Source organism: Phodopus roborovskii, unplaced genomic scaffold, assembly GCF_943737965.1.
Source record: "Phodopus roborovskii unplaced genomic scaffold, PHOROB, whole genome shotgun sequence".
In the NCBI taxonomy this organism is placed as follows: Eukaryota; Metazoa; Chordata; class Mammalia; order Rodentia; family Cricetidae; genus Phodopus; species Phodopus roborovskii.
The window spans coordinates 11,747,047-11,766,825 of record NW_026126515.1 but is presented as its reverse complement, the minus strand read 5'-3'; the positions used below and the strand labels follow the sequence as shown (position 1 = coordinate 11,766,825).

Below are 19,779 nucleotides of genomic sequence, written 5' to 3'. Positions count from 1 at the left end.
AGACTCGAAGAAAGTTACCTGCCTGAGGCAAGCAAGTGCTTTGGTTTCATGGGATGGAGCATACTCTTATGTCACCATCTGGGTGGAAACCGTGAAAGCACTCTGAGCAAGTTCTAATGCTTCACAAGAACCAAGAGCCTTCCATTACACGTAACAAGTGTTTCTGAAATAGAATGATTGGGGATCTCATCTAAAAACGCTAAAATTTGAGTGGTCAGTTAGTGGTCTGATCTAAATCCTTATCCAGGGATCTTGGTGTTAATAGAGAGTTTAGTAGAAAAAAATAAAATGTGAAGGCCAGGGATGGACTATTAATGATCTGCTCCTGCTTATTGCGTACGTGACTGGTGGTCTTTCATGGGACTTCTCGAGGCCCCTAACATCAACGAGGCAGGAGGAGCATGGCATGATGGAAACCGCCTGAAACCTCATTGTGGTGCTCAGAGCCCTAGACTTTTGTGAATTCCGTGTGATGCAATGTTTACCAACTTCAGTTTCCTTTCTTATTTAAACAGATCTCTACCTGGCAGATAACCAAAGGCAAGGAGGACCAAACTCTGCCTGTCCTCAGTGCCACCATTCACAGACCTCAGTGACAGACTGTAGGCTCACACTCTCGAGTGCTGCCCTGCTTGCCCCAGACGTCTTTCTGGGGGGGGGGGTCTCCTTGAGGTCAGCAGTGTGAAGATGAGCAGCATCCTCTTAGCATGACGACCTTGGACCATGTCATCGCTACCCACCAGTCAGAGTGGGTCTCCTTCAGTGAGGAGCCGCTGTTCCCCGCCCCTTCAGAAGGTAAGGACAAGATGTCTTAAAGTGACAAGATTTGTGTCTGGTTTCTGCTCATTCACAGGTGGGATTCTAATAAAGGAAGAAAGAAAAAGCCATTGGGTCCTTACCAGAGACTTGCATGGGTCTTTTCATTCAGTAGCCAGAAGCTGTGTCCTCTTAACATGAGGTGGCACCAAAAACCTGGGAGCACCAAAGGTGTAGGCTCGTTCCTTCCAAGAGACCAAACTAATTGCATATTACTTTACTGTTGGCCATTTTGGTGGTGACTCTCACCAGCTCTTTGGATATTCTCAATTCAAAAAAAATAAATAAATAACTTGTCTGATGTGTGTTTGTGTAAGGGTGTCAGACACCCTGGAATTGGAGTTACAGACAGTTGTGAGCTGCCATGTGTGTGCTGGGAATTGAACCCAGGTCCTACTGGAAGAGCAGCCAGTACTGAGCACTGAGCCCAGATTTTCTCAATTTTTAAAGTGTAATTGCTCAAAGTGACAGACATAGCAAGAAAACAAAACTCTAACCTTGTCATCATGCACATGCCATGCCCATCTATGTGGAGGCTAGAGCAGGACGTGAGGTGTCATCATGCTCTGCCTCACTGTCTTGAGACAGGATCTACCAATGAAACAGAAGCCTGTGTTTTAGCTAGGCTGGGTGACCAGGATCTGCTTGTCTCTACCTAATGCTGCCAAGCCTGGCTTATATGTGGGTACTGAAGACTTGAGCTCAGGTCCTCATGATTGCAGAGCAAGCACCCTTACCCATATCTTTATGAAACTTTTTTTTTTTTTTGGTTTTGTGATTTGTTTTTTGTTGTTTTATTTCTTGTTTTTTTTTTTTTTTTTTTTTTTTTTTTTTTTTTTTGAGACAGTATTTCTCTGTATAGCCCTGACTGTCCTAGAACTGAGGCTGGCCTCCAACTCAGAGATTCACCTGCCTCTGCCCCTCCCTCTAAGTGCTGGGACTAACAGCATGTGTCACCACACAAGGCTGGTTCTGTGTTTTATTTTTAAGATAGGTTTTCACACTATAATCTTGGCTGTCCCGGAACTCACTATGTAGACTAGGCCAGCCATGAATCCACAGCAATCCTCCTACCTCTCTCTCTTGAGTACTGCAATTACAGTCAAGTACACCATGCCTAGCCTCCAGAATGATTTGTGAGCCACTCCCTGCGTCGCTGCATTGTCTACATAAGAGGAATGATCACAGGGCTCCTCCTCAGGAGGTTTTGTGGGCATTTAGTCAGCAGATGTCAAATGCCTCCGGGAGTGCCTGGTCCACAAGACGAGCTCAGCATTGTCATCCAGGATCACAGTAGAAGTTCCCACACTGTCCTTTAGGAGGTTAGTGTTCAGGGATGAAGGTCAAGATAGACCCAGGGACATCTGGATCACCAGGTCAGTTGCTTCTGACTTCATCCCCCCCTCACCAGCACAGGTGGAAGGTGGCAGTCAACAGGCATACAATCTAGTGTGGTATCCGTGTGGATAGTGACGCCTTACAATGCGGCAAGTCTGAATTGAAACGTGCTGAAAGTGTCATGTCCAGAGATGTGTATTCTCTGAACTGCAAAGACCTACTCAAAATCGCATATCTTGGGGGCCAGGAAGATGACTTACTCAGTAAAAGCACTTGCTGTGCAAGCATGGGGACCTAATTTCAAATGGCCAGGAACCATGTGACACTGGCATAGCTGCACACACCTCTAACCCCAGGCCTGTGGAGGGCATTGACTAGGACTGCTGGGACTGGATGGCCACCAGTCTAATTCCAGATTCAGTGGCAGACCTGTCTCAAGGGAATAAGGCAAAGTGTGATAGAAAAAGACACTGAGTGATCTCTCCTGGCCTCCACACATACATAGGCACATGTGTGAACCTGCTGCCACACATGTGCATTCATCACAAACACACAATTCAGATACTGACACACAAACGCACAGTTGTGTCTCATTAACAGGTTTTGTTTGTTTGCTTTGGTCTTTTTGGCTTATCAAGACAGAGTGTCTCTGTGTATCAGCCCTGGCTGTCCCAGAATCCACTCTGTTAGACCAGGCTGCCTCAATTCATGTAGATCTGCCTGCCTCTGCCTCCTGAGTGCTAAGATTAAAGGCATGCTCTAATACCACCCGACTCTTTTTACCTTCTAAATGTGGAAACTAGAATACTTAAGTTTACGCATGTGTCTTACCTTTTATTTTTAGATAGTGCTGAAGGCTTTGATTGTGTACAAATCACTATGATTATCTTATGATAGGAGAAAGGATTTTCTTATTATTTCTTTGAGTTTTAGAATGTTTCCTAAATGGGTCAGTGAGATAGAACAGTAGGTAAACGCTCAAGTTTCCAAGCTTCATAAGCTGTCCAAAGAGTAAAATGGACATTGTTTGCTATGTAGTTGATGGATTTTAGCCTATGTATAGATTTGTGTATTCAACCACCATAATCAGTGTATATGCTTTATTGTTTAAAAAAAAAAAAAGTTTTATTTCTCCATCTTCCTGGACACAAAGTCCCACCCTCAGCCAACTGCTACCTGCTGGGAAAGGGGAAAGCAGTTTTCCCAATGGAGTGTCACTAGGCATATCAATCACTCCATGCCCAGATGTAGTTGGCCAATATTAAACAGACTGCATGTACTTGCGTGTGTGGCTTGCTTGAGTGTTTTTTTGCTTTTTTTTTTCTTGATGGTTTCTTTTTGTTTTTTGTTTAGTTTGCCTGTTTTGATTTTCATCTTTTGTTTTTATGTTTTCTTATTTTTTGTTTTGTTTTGAGAGAAAAAGAGGAAGAACATGAAATTGGGTGGGTAGTGACCTTGGGAAGATCTGGAGTTTAGGAAGAAGAACAAATATCTTCAAAATATATTCTATGGGAAAAAAATTAATAAAGATTTTTAAGAAACGGAGTTTTGAAAGGCATCAAATGTTTCCAGGATGGTCTGAAGAGATAGCTCAGCGGTTAAGAGCACTGACTGCTTTTCCAGAGGACCTGGGCTCAATTCCCAGTACCTACATGGCAGCTCACAACTTCTGTAACTCCAAGATCTGACACCCTCATGAAGAGATTATGCAGGCAAAACACCAAAGCACATAAAGTAAAAATAAATAAAAAAATTTTAAAATGTTTCAAGGACAACCTAAAGAAAAGGAGCCCCAGTGTCACAATTGCTGGTGATTCACGTGGGGTTTGTACATGTTGCCTGCAGAGTAGTTTGTCCAGAATGGAGTTTGAAATTTGCATTTGAATTTCTTTAGTATAGGAGGAAGTGCTGCTATTTGTCCATCCGTAGAGCCCCCCACCCACCCACCATCCCCTACTGCTTCTCATTTGTCCCCAATCAACTCAGGAGTATTTCTTGCTTGACCCCTATTGCCATTTGAATTTATGGCTTTCAAGCTAGGCTTAAAAATAATGAACAAGGACCAGAGAGATGGCTTAGCAGATAAAGGTCCAGCTGTGCAAGCAGTAGGACCTGAATTCACCCTAAACACCCATGTAAACTAGCCAGCTGTGCTTGAGTGCAGCCCCAGGGTTGAGAGTGGGGAGGTGGAGACAGGTCTGGGCTCATGAACCAGTCTAGCCAAATAGATGCCCTCCAGGTTCAGGGAAAGACCCTAGCTCAGAAAGTAAGGTGGAGAGCAATTGAGAAAAACATCCTGGTGTTGACCTCCAGCCTCCACAGGTACACACACTATGCACTGAGCGGTTACGCCCTCACATGCATACATCACCCCCAAAAGTAGAGAACAATCAAGGAGGATGCCCAACATCAGCCTCTGACCTACACCTGCATAGGCACACACTATATACCTTCATACACACGTAACAAATACAATAATGGAAAAGTGTTTTTTCTCAGCTGTCTGGGATCGTGGGATAGTGACTGGGAACAAATGAGATTACAGGCTTTAAAAGTTATTCAGGATACGGTGCTTTAACATGGAGATGGATTGGCACGGCCATTTCATCTTCCATTGAGTGTTGCATCATCCCTTGCGCTTGGTGAGACACCTGTGATGCGCATCCTTCCTTGCCTGATGGTAGTGTTTGGTACCTTCCGTAGGGGTCACTGAAGAACACTTCCCAGGATCGTCATCTTCCTCAGACCCATCTGAGAGCTCCTCTGGGGAGAATCCTGCTGTGGATGGAGGCTGCCAGGACCTTTCCCACTCCGAGCAGGATGACTCCTCTGAAAAGATGGGCCTCATCTCCGAATCGACCACCCCTCCCGGGAGCCCAGTGCAACCCACACCTGACTTGGCCTCAGCCATCAGCAACTGGGTCCAGTTTGAAGATGACACATCCTGGGGCAACTCGTCACCACCTCATAAGGAAACAGGTGAGCTGGGTAGGAAGTTAAGCAGAGTTCTGGTTTGGTACAGGCTCTTGAAGGACTTTCCCATGAGGGGTCTGTAAGGTGTCTAGGGTTCCAGATGTTTGAGCTCCAGATCCTGGAAACATACAGGAGAGAGCAGAGATCCCATCTCTTTTTTAGTTTTTGGCAAGGTTTTGGTTGAAATATGCGCACAAGGGATATATGTGTTCTGGATCCTTTTTTTTTTTTTTTTTCTGTTTTTGGTTTTTCAAGACAAGGTTTCTCTGTGTAGCCCTGGCTGTTCTGGAACTTGCCCTGTAGACCTGGCCGGCCTCAGACTCCCAGAGATCCGACTGCCTCTGCCTCCAGAGTGCTGGGATTAAAGGTGTGCACAACCACTGCCTGACCATTTTCTTTCTTTTTTTGTTTTATTTTGTTTTCAAGACAGGGTTTCTCTGTATAACTCTGCCTGTCCTGGACCTCACTCTGTGGACCAGGCTGGCCAAGATCCAGCTGCCTCTGCTCCAGAGTGCTGGGATTAAAGATGTGCACCACCACTGCCTAGCCATTTTAACCTTCTTAACTCCCATCTCTGATTACTGATTTGTCTACACAAATACCTAATTTTTTTAGTCTATCGAGAATTGGAATTACATTTACTCAGGCTCCGCCTCTGCTAGCACGCCATCACCACCATTATGGATCCTAACCCCATGAAACTGGAAGCTAAAATGAGCTTTCTTCCCTGAGTTGTCCTCGATCATAGTGTTTGTTTGTTTGTTTTGTTTTGTTATACCAACAGAAAACTAACTAGTGAAGGCTCATCTTTAAAAAGAGATTCCTTTTTCTCTAACATGCTTCACATCATTAAAAATAATTTCCAGAAAATATAACAGGATCTGGAGAGATGGCTCAGGGGTTAAGAGCTCTTGCTGCTTTCCCAGAGGACCTGGATTCAAATCCCAGCACCTATATTGGCTGCTCATACCTGTAACTTCAGTTCCAAAGGATCTAATGTCTTTTCTGGCTTCCTTGGGCATGGCATGCATGTGGTAAACAGACATAAATGAAAGCAGAACACCTATACATGTAAAATGAAATTAAATTGAATTTTTAGAAGAAAGTATAAAATATGATTCTGTCATGTAGCAGGTGTTTTCATTTTGGCAGAATACCTCAAATATTTGGGTGTAATTTTTCACTTTTAATCATCAGGTTTTCGGTGATTTATTGGTGAGTGATGTGACAGATCCAGACTAGTTCAGTCTGGCTAGGGATGGCTCTTACTGAACATCTGACACTGGGCTCTTCAACTTCACAAATGGGAAAATTATGGAACACAGATGCTGTGGTTTGAATGTTTTGTCTGTCCAGGATTCATGTTGAAATCTAATCACCGATGTGTTGGTATTATGGGGTCTTTGGGAGGTGACTAGGTCATCTTGAAGGCAGAACCTTTGTGTAGAGGATAGGTGCCATTATAAGAGACTTGAGGGAGCATGTCCCTCCCCCGTGACAATGTTTGTCCTTCTGCCATGTGAGAACGCCAGCTGCTGTCTGTAAAGAACCGACCCTCACCAAGTCCTAATCTCGTGTCTTCAACCTGGCCTTCCAAGCCTCCTGACCCAGGCTGATTGACTTTATATTGTTTATAAATTACCCACATTATGCCACATAATGCCACATTATGGCAACAAGAACAGAAAACTGGATCACATGAATCAGTACAAATAGTGTGGTTATTGTTATTACTCTTTATTTTTGTAGAAAGGGTTTCATATAGCCCAGGCTAACCTTTGATGCTCTATGTAGCACAGGCCACAGGCTGGCTGGTCTTGAACTTCTGATCCCCCAGCCTCCACCTCCATAACAGTGAGATTACAGACATACATCGCAAGCCTGGCTCTTTATTTTCAGCGAGTCACGTTTGTTGAATGCTGACTCTCAGCCATTTCACTGTGTCATGTATTCTGTATGTCAGTCAGATAAGGTATTTAGTCCACTTTTCAGTGAGGACCCTGAGGCAGGTAGCGGTTTCAGAATTTCCTCAAGGTGGTGGGCTTTAACACCTGGCATGCTGGCCTCAAGGCCTTGGAACAGCCAGCGTCGTGCTGTCATATTTGCCCCACTCTTCCTCCTACTGTGACTGCTCTAGGGCTCCCTTCTCCTATAGTACACCAGAGTCAAGGGAAGTAAGTGGTGGGAGGCCGGGGCTGGTAGAAAGAACTCTCTCCTGAGTGCCCATGCCTTCAGGTCACTGATAATATTCAAAGTATCCAGTTTCTTTGACATCTTGCTCAGACCTTGCCTTTAGCATCTCCTTCCTCCCAACGATTTGCGTGACAGATGTGGCAACTTACCTCAACTCTCCACTTCTTACTTTTACAGTGATTTTGGAGTTGTCATACTCATGTTGCTTCCATCCAACTAAGGATCCTGTGTTGTTATTGACGGTGATTTTGATATAGTGTTAAGACTTTGTTACCTGAAGCAGTTGGTAGAATGAGTGTCTAGCATGCTCAATACCCTGGGTTTGCTCACCAGCACTGTGTAAAAGGTGGTGTGCTAATTCATACTTCTAATCTCAGCAGCTCACAGTCAGCGTCAGCTTTGTAGTGAGCTCAAGGTCATGCTGGACTATTTGAGACACCATCCCTAAAAGATTAATAATGCAAAAATATCACACTTTAAAGACAAAAGCCAGCCATTACATGTAAGACTGCAGCTCACCTCAGTCCTGGCAATAAAACTTTATTGATAGCCCCAGAAGGCTAATCTCTGGGCCCTGGTTTACTGTTTTGGTTTGGTATTTTTAAGCTATCACATTTATAACATATTACAAAGTATTATTTTGTCACTGAGATTTTTTTTTTTTTTTTTTTTGATCCATCTTAAATTGTGCACCCAGGACAGTTATATCACCGGCTTTACCCTAACCCCAGCCTTTCACTGAACTGAAGATGTGTTCTTGTTACTAGAAGACACTAAATGCATTACAAAAGGTGACAACTATGGAAGTCTAATTTTGTCTTGAAAATTGCTCATATAAGCAATAATCCCATCCATTTCCATGCCTGAAAAATTCACTAGCCCTATGGAGATGGAACTATGCCTCGAGAGGAGCCTAGAAAGAACTAGACTGAACTAAGCATAGGGGAATTTAGTCCCCTGAGGCTCTATACAGAGCATGAGGCTGGTTTAAGGGGAGACGGTTAAGAAATCCAAGAGGCAGATTCTAAACCTGCCAGTGTGCCACTTGACCCTTGAGAGAACACCATAAATAAAAGGCTACAGGATACATTCTTATGTTCTAAAGCATCCTCTTCCTCATGGGCCTGCTCCCCCTGGGCTTCCTCCCTTGGATTATATTTAACAAGAAGGGTGGCTGGAAGAGTTCATAACAAATGAAAAGTAAGAGAAATTGGCTGTCAGTCCACTCAGTGTGGCCAACACAAGACATTCCATAGGTTAGACAGTTGTTCACTTTGGACGTTGGCGGAGAGCTCAGATTTTAACGTAAGTGGAAAGTGCGTGGTTCATGTGTCATGTTAACAAGACCAAGCATGTATCTGTAGGCATGGCACAGAAACAGCCCATACTTGTCCAGCAAATTCCTTCATCATGCTGGAGGCACATGATACTGCTTGTACTCACTGCAGCCTGCTCTATTCTTTTGCAAATACTGAATTTTATGATCTAGTAGGCTGAATAATGGCACCCTAGGGCAGCAGGCTCTACTACCGTGAACCTGAAAATGCTATCTTATTTGGAAAAGAGACCCTTGCAGTGCAACTCACTTAAAGATTTCAAGAGGGGGAGAACAAGGCCCCTACATACATTCCCATGCATCCATATGAGAGGAAGACTTTGCCTACACTGAGAAAGTCGACTAAGTCGGAGCAGGGGACGTGAAGATATTGGTCTTAAAGATATTATCCACCAGACGGGGCAAGGAAGACAGTCAAGCCTTTGGAAGGATAGTGAATGGCTCTGCTGACATGGTCACTGAAACACAGGGTTTCTTTTCTTTCTTTCTTTCTTTCTTTTTTCTTTTTTTGTTTTGTTTTGTTTTGTTTTGTTTGCTTTTCGAGACAGGGTTTTTCTGTATTGCTTTGGAGGCTGTCCTGGAACTAGCTCTTGTAGACCAGGCTGGCCTTGAACTCACAAAGATTCACCTGCCTCTGCCTCCCGAGTGCTGGGACTAAAGGTGTGCACCACCACCGCCCGGCAGAAACCCAGGGTTTGTGATTTATGACCTCTGGCCTCTATAACCATGTGAAAATAAGCTACCATTATTTGAGCTACCAATTCTGTGGTACTCAGTTAGAGCAACCACAGGAACCTGATCCACTAAGCTTCACATTCCTAAAGTACAAGCATTTGCATACAGCTGAGGATGAAACAGAATGGGCCAGGAAGATCAGTAATAGCACAAGGTATTTGTTAAGGGTTGTGTGCTTTCACAATCCTCCATCACTTATCCACTTAAGCGCTTCCCTCTGCAGCTCTACAAAATGTGGGCATCCACATACAGAGTGTAATGCTCAGAATTTAACAGAAACCCATTTCACCTGTTTCCTGAGTCTTCTAGTAGGACCCCAGAACCAGCTTGTGCCCTGTGAGTTCTCCTGTCCGTTTCCTGTTGATAAGCAACCACGTGTGTTTCCATGCATGTCTTCCAACTACTTCATGTCTTTTCGTTGTCATCATTGTTAATGTTTCACATTTCGTGATAGCTGAGAACTTGGACTTGTCTCTGAGGAAGTAAAGGAATAAGTGGATGTGGGGAGAAGTTTGTGGTTTTTTGGTTTTTGTTGTTGTGTTCAAGAGCTTCATTTTGCAGTCAGGCCCTGCTATTAGCTCTTGCAAAGGATTAGTCTAGAATTCAAAGTGGTCTCCTTTGCCAGTTATCAGTTACTTCTGGAGCTTCTTCAAAGTTCTTACTCAGTTTGCCCCACACCAGTAGTGATTACTTGGATTTCACAGGTAGATTGTCAGCTTACAGAAAATTGGTGGCTATCTGAAGATCAGTGGCTATCTTACGAATCTCAGGGACATCTGACAACATGAAAATGTTTTCTTCTATTTCTCACCTATCTACTTAAAAGATTTTTATTAAGTCTTATTATTCAGATTCTGAATGTCTTAATTCAATTGTAGATTCCAAGAAAACCTTTTACAAATTTTATTCATCATCATGATTAGTGGTAGTAGTAGCAGTAGTGTGTGTGTGTGTGTGTGAGAGAGAGAGAGAGAGAGAGAGAGACAGACAGACAGACAGACAGACAGACAGACAGACAGAGAGTTGTGAGCATGCAAGTACCACAGCCCACATGTAGAGGTTAAGGAACATCTTTCAGGAGTAGAGTTTATTCTGCTCTTCTACTGTGGACTATGGGTATTGAACTCTGGTAATGAGGCTTGCATGGCAACTGCTTTTACCTATTGAGCCATCTCACTGTCCCCCAAACAAACATTTTGCAGACTATATAAATGAAATGGAAGAGCTAAAGAGATGGCTCAGTGATCAAAAGCACTGTCTACTCTTCCAGAGGGCCCAGGTTCAATTCTCAGTACCCACAGGATTGCTCACAACTGTTTGTAAATCCAGGTCCAAGGGAATCCAATACCCTATTCTGGTCTTCATGGACACTGCATGCAAGTGATGTACAGATGCACATGCAGGCAAAACACATACGGGAACTGGGCAAGGACAATGCTTGATGTGAATATTTAACATGGAAATAAATTGGGGTTTCTGGTAACATGTCTCATTATACAGGTGATGGAGTTCAGCCATAGAGAAGGACCTGGGAAAGTAAGTTTGATTGTTTTGTTTTAACCTTCTTTCTAGTCAGATCAGGAATGTGTGGTTAATTTATTCATCATGTCTTATTTGACGGTATTAAATCCTTAACACTGTAGAGTAAGATGCCTTTGAGCTGAGAGAAAAATGCTTATATTAGTACTTGTGCCACATCACTTCCCTGTGGTCACTGAATAATGTGGTCTTGGCCTAAGAGAGCGTAGGGAGGACGAGGAAAAGAAGTCCCCCTGATAGTCACTCCTAGCAGTCATTTCTACAAGACAAGGGAAGCCTGTTCGAGCCAGCTGTGCAGTATCTAGATTCTGGCTTGCCAAGAGGAGCTGGGAAAGCAAGGGGGAGCAGACACACCATGGAGAAATGCTATCTGGGAGACTCCTTTCCTCCATTCTTTGAAGTCTTTCTGGCAGAGGAGAGGCAAAAACAAAAGATCTCCACTTAAGAGTGAAGCCAAGAGGCATTGGACTCCAGCCTGGAAAGGGGATGTACTGATTGCACTAATTAAAATGCAAGGAGGCTGTAGGCACAGTGGAGTTAGGGACAAAGAGACTGCCCTTAATGGTGGACCTTTTATTTTTTATGACATTGAAACAGCTGAGCCTTGCCCTGAGGAGTTTAGAGAAGTCAGGGAATTGTTAGCTCACCTCGATGACCTGGTCACTTATTTTATTGTACTTTGAAGCCTCCCATGGATGACTGGAGAGCTAGGAGCAGCACCTGATATGGAAACAGTTCCAGAAATGCTTAAATCCATCAATGGCACGACCTTCTCTTGGAGTTTTAACTAGGGCAGGAATTGAAGTGAATAAAATTCCATTGTGGCTGACCTAAGAAAAAAAAACAAATTATTCCCTCTAGAAAAGCATGATGGAGTTTGCCTAGCATGAGTATGGCCCTAGGCTCTATCCCCACAACCCAATAAACAAATACAAATGAAAACAGCCCTTTTATTACCGTGCATAGAAGAAAGAAAGTGAGCTGGCATTCAACTCTTTGGATGTGAGATCTGAGGACACTAGAAGGGGGAGAGAGGAACCAAAGTGACGATTCCCCTTGACTTTGCCCTATGAAAACCCCTAAATGTGATGGAATCCAGATATAGGATACATCTATGATTTAATGAGACTGTTTTGAGTTGGGCCAAAGTTTTGTGTCTGATGTTTAGATAATCACAGAACACTATTCACATATCAGTTTGTGTAGGTGCTATGCTACAGCTTTATATGAAGCTGGAAAGATGGCTCAGCAGTTAAGAGCACTGACTTTTCTTCCAGAGGACCCAGGTTCAATTCCCAGCAACCACATGGCAGCTTACAACCATCTATAACTCCAGTTCCAGGATGTCTAACACCTTCTTCTGACACGGGCACCAGTCATACTGGTGGAGTACATAAATACATACAGGCATATACACACAAAGTAAAATTTTAAGAGTTTAACTGGGAACTTGTTTGCTGAGCCCTAAGCTTGCTGCTCAGACACTCTGCTAGGTTATGAGTAGAACCAAGGAATATAACAAATAAACAAAGACACCTTTAAAAAAAATCCTTTCAAACTAAAACTGAGTCTTCCCATTGTTTCATTAAAGAGAATAAAGCAAAACCCAGCTGTTGTTTTGTTCATGTGGAGCCCATTAGCTCTAGTGTTCCCAACTTTTTTGTAGCTGCAAGTCTGACTGACTTACATAGGCTTTGTTTGCCTTCAAATTTCCACGGGAAGAGTATAGCAGTCAACTTAACCCATGCCCTACAATCTTCATAAAGATTCTTTCCAAACCAACATCAGTTTCACCCATGTGCAAAGGGCATGCACACATGCTGACTGTTTTAAAATGCTGCCAGATTGACTAAAAGAACAAAGTTCACCCTCAACATTTTAGAAAAAGGACATGAAGGCACTGTTATCAGCAGAGATTTCCTGTTCCCTCATCATCCTGTGTGCTGACCTTCCTCCACGGCCATGACAATTCTTTTGCTGGAACCGGGGCTGAATTGAACCCATTATGCAGATACTGCAGGATGTGCATAATTAAAAATATTTCTCAAAACCCTTTCATTTCCGGAACATTTGTCCCACAGCTCAGTCAGAACACTAATATTCCCTTATCCTTCATTCATCCTCCCTAGAAGCTTGGGCTGAGGCCTTCTCATTGTGTCTGGGGAAGCTAATTATTTGGGACCAGAGAAAGAGCCATTTGTTTGGGGGGGGGGGGAGGACCAGAAATGATGTCAGCCATGTAAGAAAGAGGCAAGATAGATTTCATCTTGAAGACTAGCCCAATGGCTTGTTCTGGCTACCGGGGGTGGGTGGTGGGCAGGGGTGAATATGTAGATATGCATATGTATTTCCCTGCTCAATAGAGGCAGTCTTATTTTCTTAGTACCTTGAATTATTCTTTGCTTCTAGATGTAACTGATGACCTTTCCAGAGGACATACCCAGGAATAAATTTCAACAGAGTGGGTTTGGCCCCCCTCTTACCACTCAGCCACCCTTGCTATTGCAGTCACAGAGGCTCTTCCCCTAGTTTTTCACTCAAAAATCTGCGTATGTGTGACCTCCTTAAGGAGGCTGAGAGCATCCCACACCCCACCCTCAAGCCAGCTTTTCCCTGGACATTTACCAGATGAATGTGGTCATATATTTAGTCCTTTACTTTCTTTTTATTTCGATAGTTTCTTGTTGAAGTAAAGGTAAAGTTATTAAGAAACAGGGTTTTTGCTTTGCTTTTGTTTTTGTGACGGGTCACGTGTAGCCCTGCCTCTACTTCCCCAGTGCTAGAAGTACAGGTGTGTACTTGATTTATGTGGCATTGGGGATTGAACCCGCAGCTTTATACATGTTAGGCAAGTACCCTACCAATAGAGATACACTCCCCAGCCTAATAAATAGCTTTGATATAGCTTTAAGCAAAGATACTAAGAGAGCGGTGCTGAGCTTGGGTGATGATAGTGCATGCCTTTAATCCCAGCTGTCAAGAGGCAGAGGCAATTGGATTTCTGAGTTTCAGGCCAGACTTGTCTATAGAGCTACCTTCAGATCAGTCAAGGCTATATAAAGAAACCCTGTGTTGGTAGCAGAGCAGTGCTTTGGAAAGGGACAGTATACACCGCAAGACCTGGGAAGCAGGCTTCTCCAGAAAAGACTGATTAGTTGGCTTGGTTATTACCTCTCTACCCAATAGAAAAAGAACTTAATCTCTCTAGTTCATCCTTTATACTAGAATGTGGTATGTGAACTAGGTGCTTACTTAGTATCTATTTGAGTAGGAAATGAAGACAGAAGAGGTGTGTATGAAACCTACCATGGACGACCTGAATGACTCCAGTGATAGAGCCGATGGGTCTACCCTTAGGTAGACCAAAGAGATGGCTTCCTTGGTAAAGTCAGTCATCATTGTTGTCATTGTTACCGCCATCGTCATCACCATCATCATCATAGTTGTCATTTGATATCTTTCTCCACCCTTCCTCCCCACCTCCCATTCTTCTTCCTTCTCCTCTTTTTGCTTCTTCAACAAAACAGGCAAGGAAAGTATGACAACCTATTGTCATCGCGCCCTGATTAACTATTATCATTGGCCCATAATTTTCCATCACTGTATACTCAATATATATGTATACATGTGTATCCATACATACATGCATACACACACACTACCATACAATATAATAATATAGGTATGTGTCTGTATACATATATAGTAACACATGTACACATATACTTAATATATGCACATAACATAACACACTTACATGTATGTACATATATATATATATATATATATATATATATATATATATATACACACGCAGATATACATGAACATATACTTCCCTGAGGGCTGCCTTTAGAAGGAAGTATACTTAAAATTATCCTCTGATATTTTTATTTATTGTACTGAAAGGTACTGTCATGCCATGTGAAAAGGGAAAGGATTTTAAAGATGAATTTTCTGATATCTTTAAACATTAAAATTCCAATGTTCTCTTCCAGAGAACATGCTAGCTCTTACAGCAGAATTTGTGGCCTCTCTTACCATCTGTGGAATGCAAAACATAATAAACTACCCGAACATGCATCAATTAACTGGTGCATTCATGCAAAAAATATTTAGTTGTTGGGAATACTGTCATGAGGGACACAGTAGCCCCTGCTCCCCCTCAGTTGTAGTCACCTAACAGTTGGGTAATCTGTTACTAATGGGGGCCTTCTAGGAATAAACAAGAGCCCTCCTGAACTAGTGTTGGGGACAGACGCTTCATTTTGTCACTCTGAAGTAACAAGAAAGTCACAAATGAAGAATGCATTCCTATCTATTTTGTATCCATGGCTGAATTCTCAGCATTGAAAAAAATTGCATGTGGCCCTTGTGATTAGGTATAAGGGATAAATAAAGGACATGATATCAAAACATGCAACTATTTAACCTTTTAAGCCACCCCAAAGGAGAAAAAGGCAAATATCATATCAAGTGTATTAGCTGACAACTTATAAATGTATTAATATTTAACCAGTGTTGCTTTCAGCTTCCTCTGTAAGTCATTATTCAATGTACAGCCGGTGGCTAAGGAGCCACACCAAAACCAGGACAGAGGAGTAGACAGAAAGTGTGTTAAATAATGTTGTGAGTTGAGAGGAGGGGACGTGAGGCAGAGGAAGAGCATGTGCTAGAGAGGCTGTGCAGTTTTTATGAGGCCAGAGAGTTACTTTTTGAGTGAAGATCTGAGGGAAGTGAGGGACTGAGCGTGCTAAAACATGGGAAGACTGACCTAGCAGGAGCAACAGCCTGGAAGGGTAGCTGAGCTCTGATAGGAGCAGAATGGCTGAGAGAAGAGAAAGCTGTGAGGCAGAGGAGTCACAGAGCTTCTGGTGTGTAGGTCCGTGGACAGGGTGGCGAGGATTTGACTTTTATTATGGGTACGATAAAAGCTACCCAAAGAGGCAGGATTTAAAAAGTAGCCATTAAAATACTGAGGCTTCAGTAGCTATGATTACTGGTATAAGAGATGAATAACCTTGGGTTCCTCAACACCCTGTCATGGTAGAAGGGGGAGGCCCCATTCCTCCCGGAGCTATACACAGTTAACTGTAGATGGAGAAGGGGAAAGCATTTTCCCCCCCAGTGCTGTAGCCATTAGTAAGGTAAGCAAGCCCTCACCCATGCTCCTGTAACTAGCTGATGAAACACATTGATTCCCACACACACATATACATGGGGCGGAGAGGGTCACTAGATGGGGCACTAGTTGAAAGAAGAAGGGAATTAGCTGTGTGGGAGGGAAGCAAGAGATTGAGGAGGGAGGGTGAATGTGATCTAAATACATTATGTATATGTTTGAAATGTCATAATGAAGCCCAGTATAATGTGTAATTAATCTATACTAACCAGGTACCACGCTCCTGATGGACCAAATAGGAGAATTGAGGATGACACAAGCCTTATCCCGAGTAGCTGAAAGGATGAAGAAGCTGTTTGAAAAGGATAGTAGTAACTTAGTTTAGGAAACATAAAGTTAGAGAGCTGATGGAGATACCAAGCCGACCGGAGCATAAGGACAGTGTCACATAAGAATGTGACAGCTACCACTATTTAATCTGTTTCAAGTACGTCCCTTGCGCACAGTGGTTTGCCATTGACCTGATACCCTAGTGAGGGTTGTACTCTCTTTGGCTCCATTGTACGGGTGAGAATGTGGAGTAACAGATGGGTTAACCCATTTCCCCCAGGCTGCAAGGCTGGGCCAGCCTGGGGATGAGACATCTGGGTTCGGAGCCCTTGTTCTCGAACTTGGGGTGGAGCAGGGGCAGTGTTTGGTCCTTTTCTTACATTACTCTTCGCCGGATGGATGTGTCTGAGAAGCATCATCATGGCAGCCCACTTCTGGCTGGCTCAGGCATCAAAGGTCTGGCCCTGGGAGAAGAGCCATCTAGCCCAGCACGAGACCTTCTCTCATTTCAGTGAAGCCTGTGGCCTAAGGACAGCCAGCCAAGCCTGTGTGAAACAGATCATCCCAGATTCTGAAGCTGGTAAATAAGCAGAGGGTATGGGGCCAAATGAGAACAGTGTGTGAGCTCCAAGGGCTAACTTAACCCCCAGCCCTTGCTGGGCTAGCCTTAATTTATCTTTCAAAGGAAATGTGGGTGTTTTCACTCATAAAGGTAAAGATCAGTATTGAAGTCAGAATTTCTGATATGTGTGTTTAATAAGTTTTATTTACAATTGAGTAAACACAAGTGGATTTTTTTTTAATGAATTACAGTATGGAAAACAGCAATACAAACCCTCGCCCTGTTAATAAATGGGAATGTTGCCATCATCCAGAAGGCCTGTGATTCCCTATTAATTACAACCTCCTCCATCACAGCCCCTCCCTCAGCTGCTTTCCCCTCCTCCCCTCCCCCTTGCGATTATTTGCCTTTGTACCTTTTGTTTTGTTTTTGTTTTGTTTTGTTTTTGACAGCTTTACAACCTACACATTTGTCAGGAGGATGTGATTTAATTTAGTATGGCTCTGAACTTTGCAAAAATGGAACAATGTTCTAGTTAGTATCTGGTGACTTTAATGTAGGATATGTTTTTCCCTGTAGCTGCAGTCACTTTTGTTTCTACGCTATGCGTTCCGTCATGATTACAGTATTATACAAGAGGTCATCTATCAGGCTACTGATGGACATTTGGGTCCTCTCCCCTTTGGCAGCTAACGAAGTGCTTCTGTGGGCATTCTTAACTCTTTTTTTTTTCCCCTCTGGTTTTAATATTTGCATTGAGACATGGCCTCGTATATGTGGGTCTCAAATTCCTTATGTGACTAAGGATGTCACTGAACTTAAAAAAAAAAAATAGTATTTTTATGAATTCTTTGAGAGTTTCATGAATTGAATTCTCACCTTCCTTCCACCCCTTCCCAGACCCGCCCTGCCCGCCCTTACCGCCCTGCCCGCCCAATTCTGCATTTTCTTTTCCTTTCTCTCAAAAAAACCAAAACCAGTTGGGTACATTATTGGGAATATGGTCAACCCACCGGGGTCACACCACTAAAAAAAAAAAAAATGACTCTCCTTCTCCAAGCAGCCATCAAATGACAATAGCTCTGCTGCTGGTGGCGGGATTTCCTGCCCACCTCTTCCCCTTCATGCCAGGCTTTTGTCTGGCTTGAGTTGTACTCACAGTCTCAATCTCTGTGAGATATGTGTATCTGTCTTGTTGTGCCCAGAATACATTTTCCTTGAAGTTATTCACCCCTCTGGCTCTTATAATCTTTCTACCCCTTCTTCTTCCAAGAATCCTGAGTTTGAAAAAAAAAAAAAAAGGAGCTATGAGCCCTCAGTGCAAAGATCCAGGTGTTTCACTCATGCCCAAACAAAGAAAGAATAGAGTCTCTTTTGTTTCCACAAGTACTGCTTTCTATTCCTTCTGAAAGCTCAACTTTCCCTTTCTGTCTTTCACCCCAGCTATAGCTTAGTGCTTCAGCCGGGATAACTGACTGCATCATCTTGCCGGTTTCTTAATCTCTGGGCTGGTTTGCCCCTGTGTAAGGGACTTCCTAATCTCAATGGAAAACCATTTGTAAAGGTGCCTACCTCAGTAAGTGGTATTTGCATTTGTTCCCCATTCTCGGTCCACTCTCTCTAGTATCTTGCTGGTAAAATTGCAATGGTACAATCGTTACGCAGCAATGTGTGGTGGGCAGTTAACTAAGAAGTTTTAGTTAAAAAGAAAAAGGAAACCCTGCCCCAATACACCACACACACACACACACACACACACACAAACACACAAACACATACAGCGTTTGGAATAGCTGATGGGTGCTCTGAGTCAAAGAGATAAAGCCAAGTCCTATGCATTTCCCTTTAGGAGATATTTTTTTTGTGTTCTCTGCAAGCCAGCAGCCCCAGTCAGACTGCATTGCGCATGCAATGGTGTGCAGAACTTCCAGTTATTGTCAGATTTGAGCCAAGCAGAGTTATCTTGTGTGTGTGTGTGTGTGTGTGTGTGTGGTGTATTGGTGCTAACACCAAACTTGTTCTGCTTCTTGTTGTATAATGAAAATTGGTACATTTTCTCAAGTTTACTGATATGCTACTGAAAATAGAGGGAAGGCCTGGATCAGAGTGAAACTGCAAGAATTCTGTAGTTTGGGCCTGAATGAAAATAAAATCTAATATAGAAATTATATTGCACCCTGAAGTTATTTGTACTCCCTTAATTAGATTTAATTTGAAGTTCCTGAGGCCCAAGTTTCAATCTGTTTTTGTGTATGTTCATGTGCATATGTATGTAGTGCATGTGTATGTGTGCAGTGTATATACATGTGTCTGTCTCTATGTGAAGAAGCCAAGGGTTAACAGAGCCACCTCTTGTTTTTGTGAAACTACAGGATCTCCCTCTGGGGCCCACCATTCTAATCAGAGTAGGCTGTCTGGCTGTCTGGCTGGCAAACCCCTGAGATTCCGTCTCTGCCTCCATATGCTTGGATTACAAGCACCTGCCACCCCACCTGTTTGCTTATGTGGGTGCTTAGGGTCAAACTCGGGTTCTTGTGCTTAAACAGCAAGCACTTTACTGTCATAGTTACTGTTCTATTGCTGTAAAGAGACACCAAGATAAAGGGAACTCTTATAAAAGAAAGGGTGCTTGCTTACAGATTCAGGAAGTTTGTCTATCATCATCATAGCAGGAAGTAGTAGATGAGACATCACAACTCATCTGCAGGTTGCAGGAGAGGAGAAGACTGAGAGAGAGAGAGAGAGAGAGAGAGAGAGAGAGAGAGAGAGAGAGAGAGAGAGTTCTGGGCCTGGCCTACTCTTTTTAAACCTCAAAACCCACCCCCAGTGATACAC

At 43.2% G+C, this 19,779-nt stretch overlaps 1 protein-coding gene across 1 annotated transcript in view; it reads left to right on the top strand.

Moving 5' to 3' along the window:
- The first annotated feature begins 657 nt into the window (after positions 1-657).
- Ston2 (stonin 2) overlaps positions 658-19,779 on the top strand; it is a 92,698-nt gene continuing 73,576 nt past the window's right edge. Inside the window, exons 1-2 of the mRNA XM_051196150.1 lie at positions 658-795; positions 4,858-5,133. Of these exons, the coding sequence (XP_051052107.1) occupies positions 708-795; positions 4,858-5,133 (364 nt within the window). The 5' untranslated portion in view covers positions 658-707. The remainder of the gene's footprint in view (positions 796-4,857; positions 5,134-19,779) is intronic.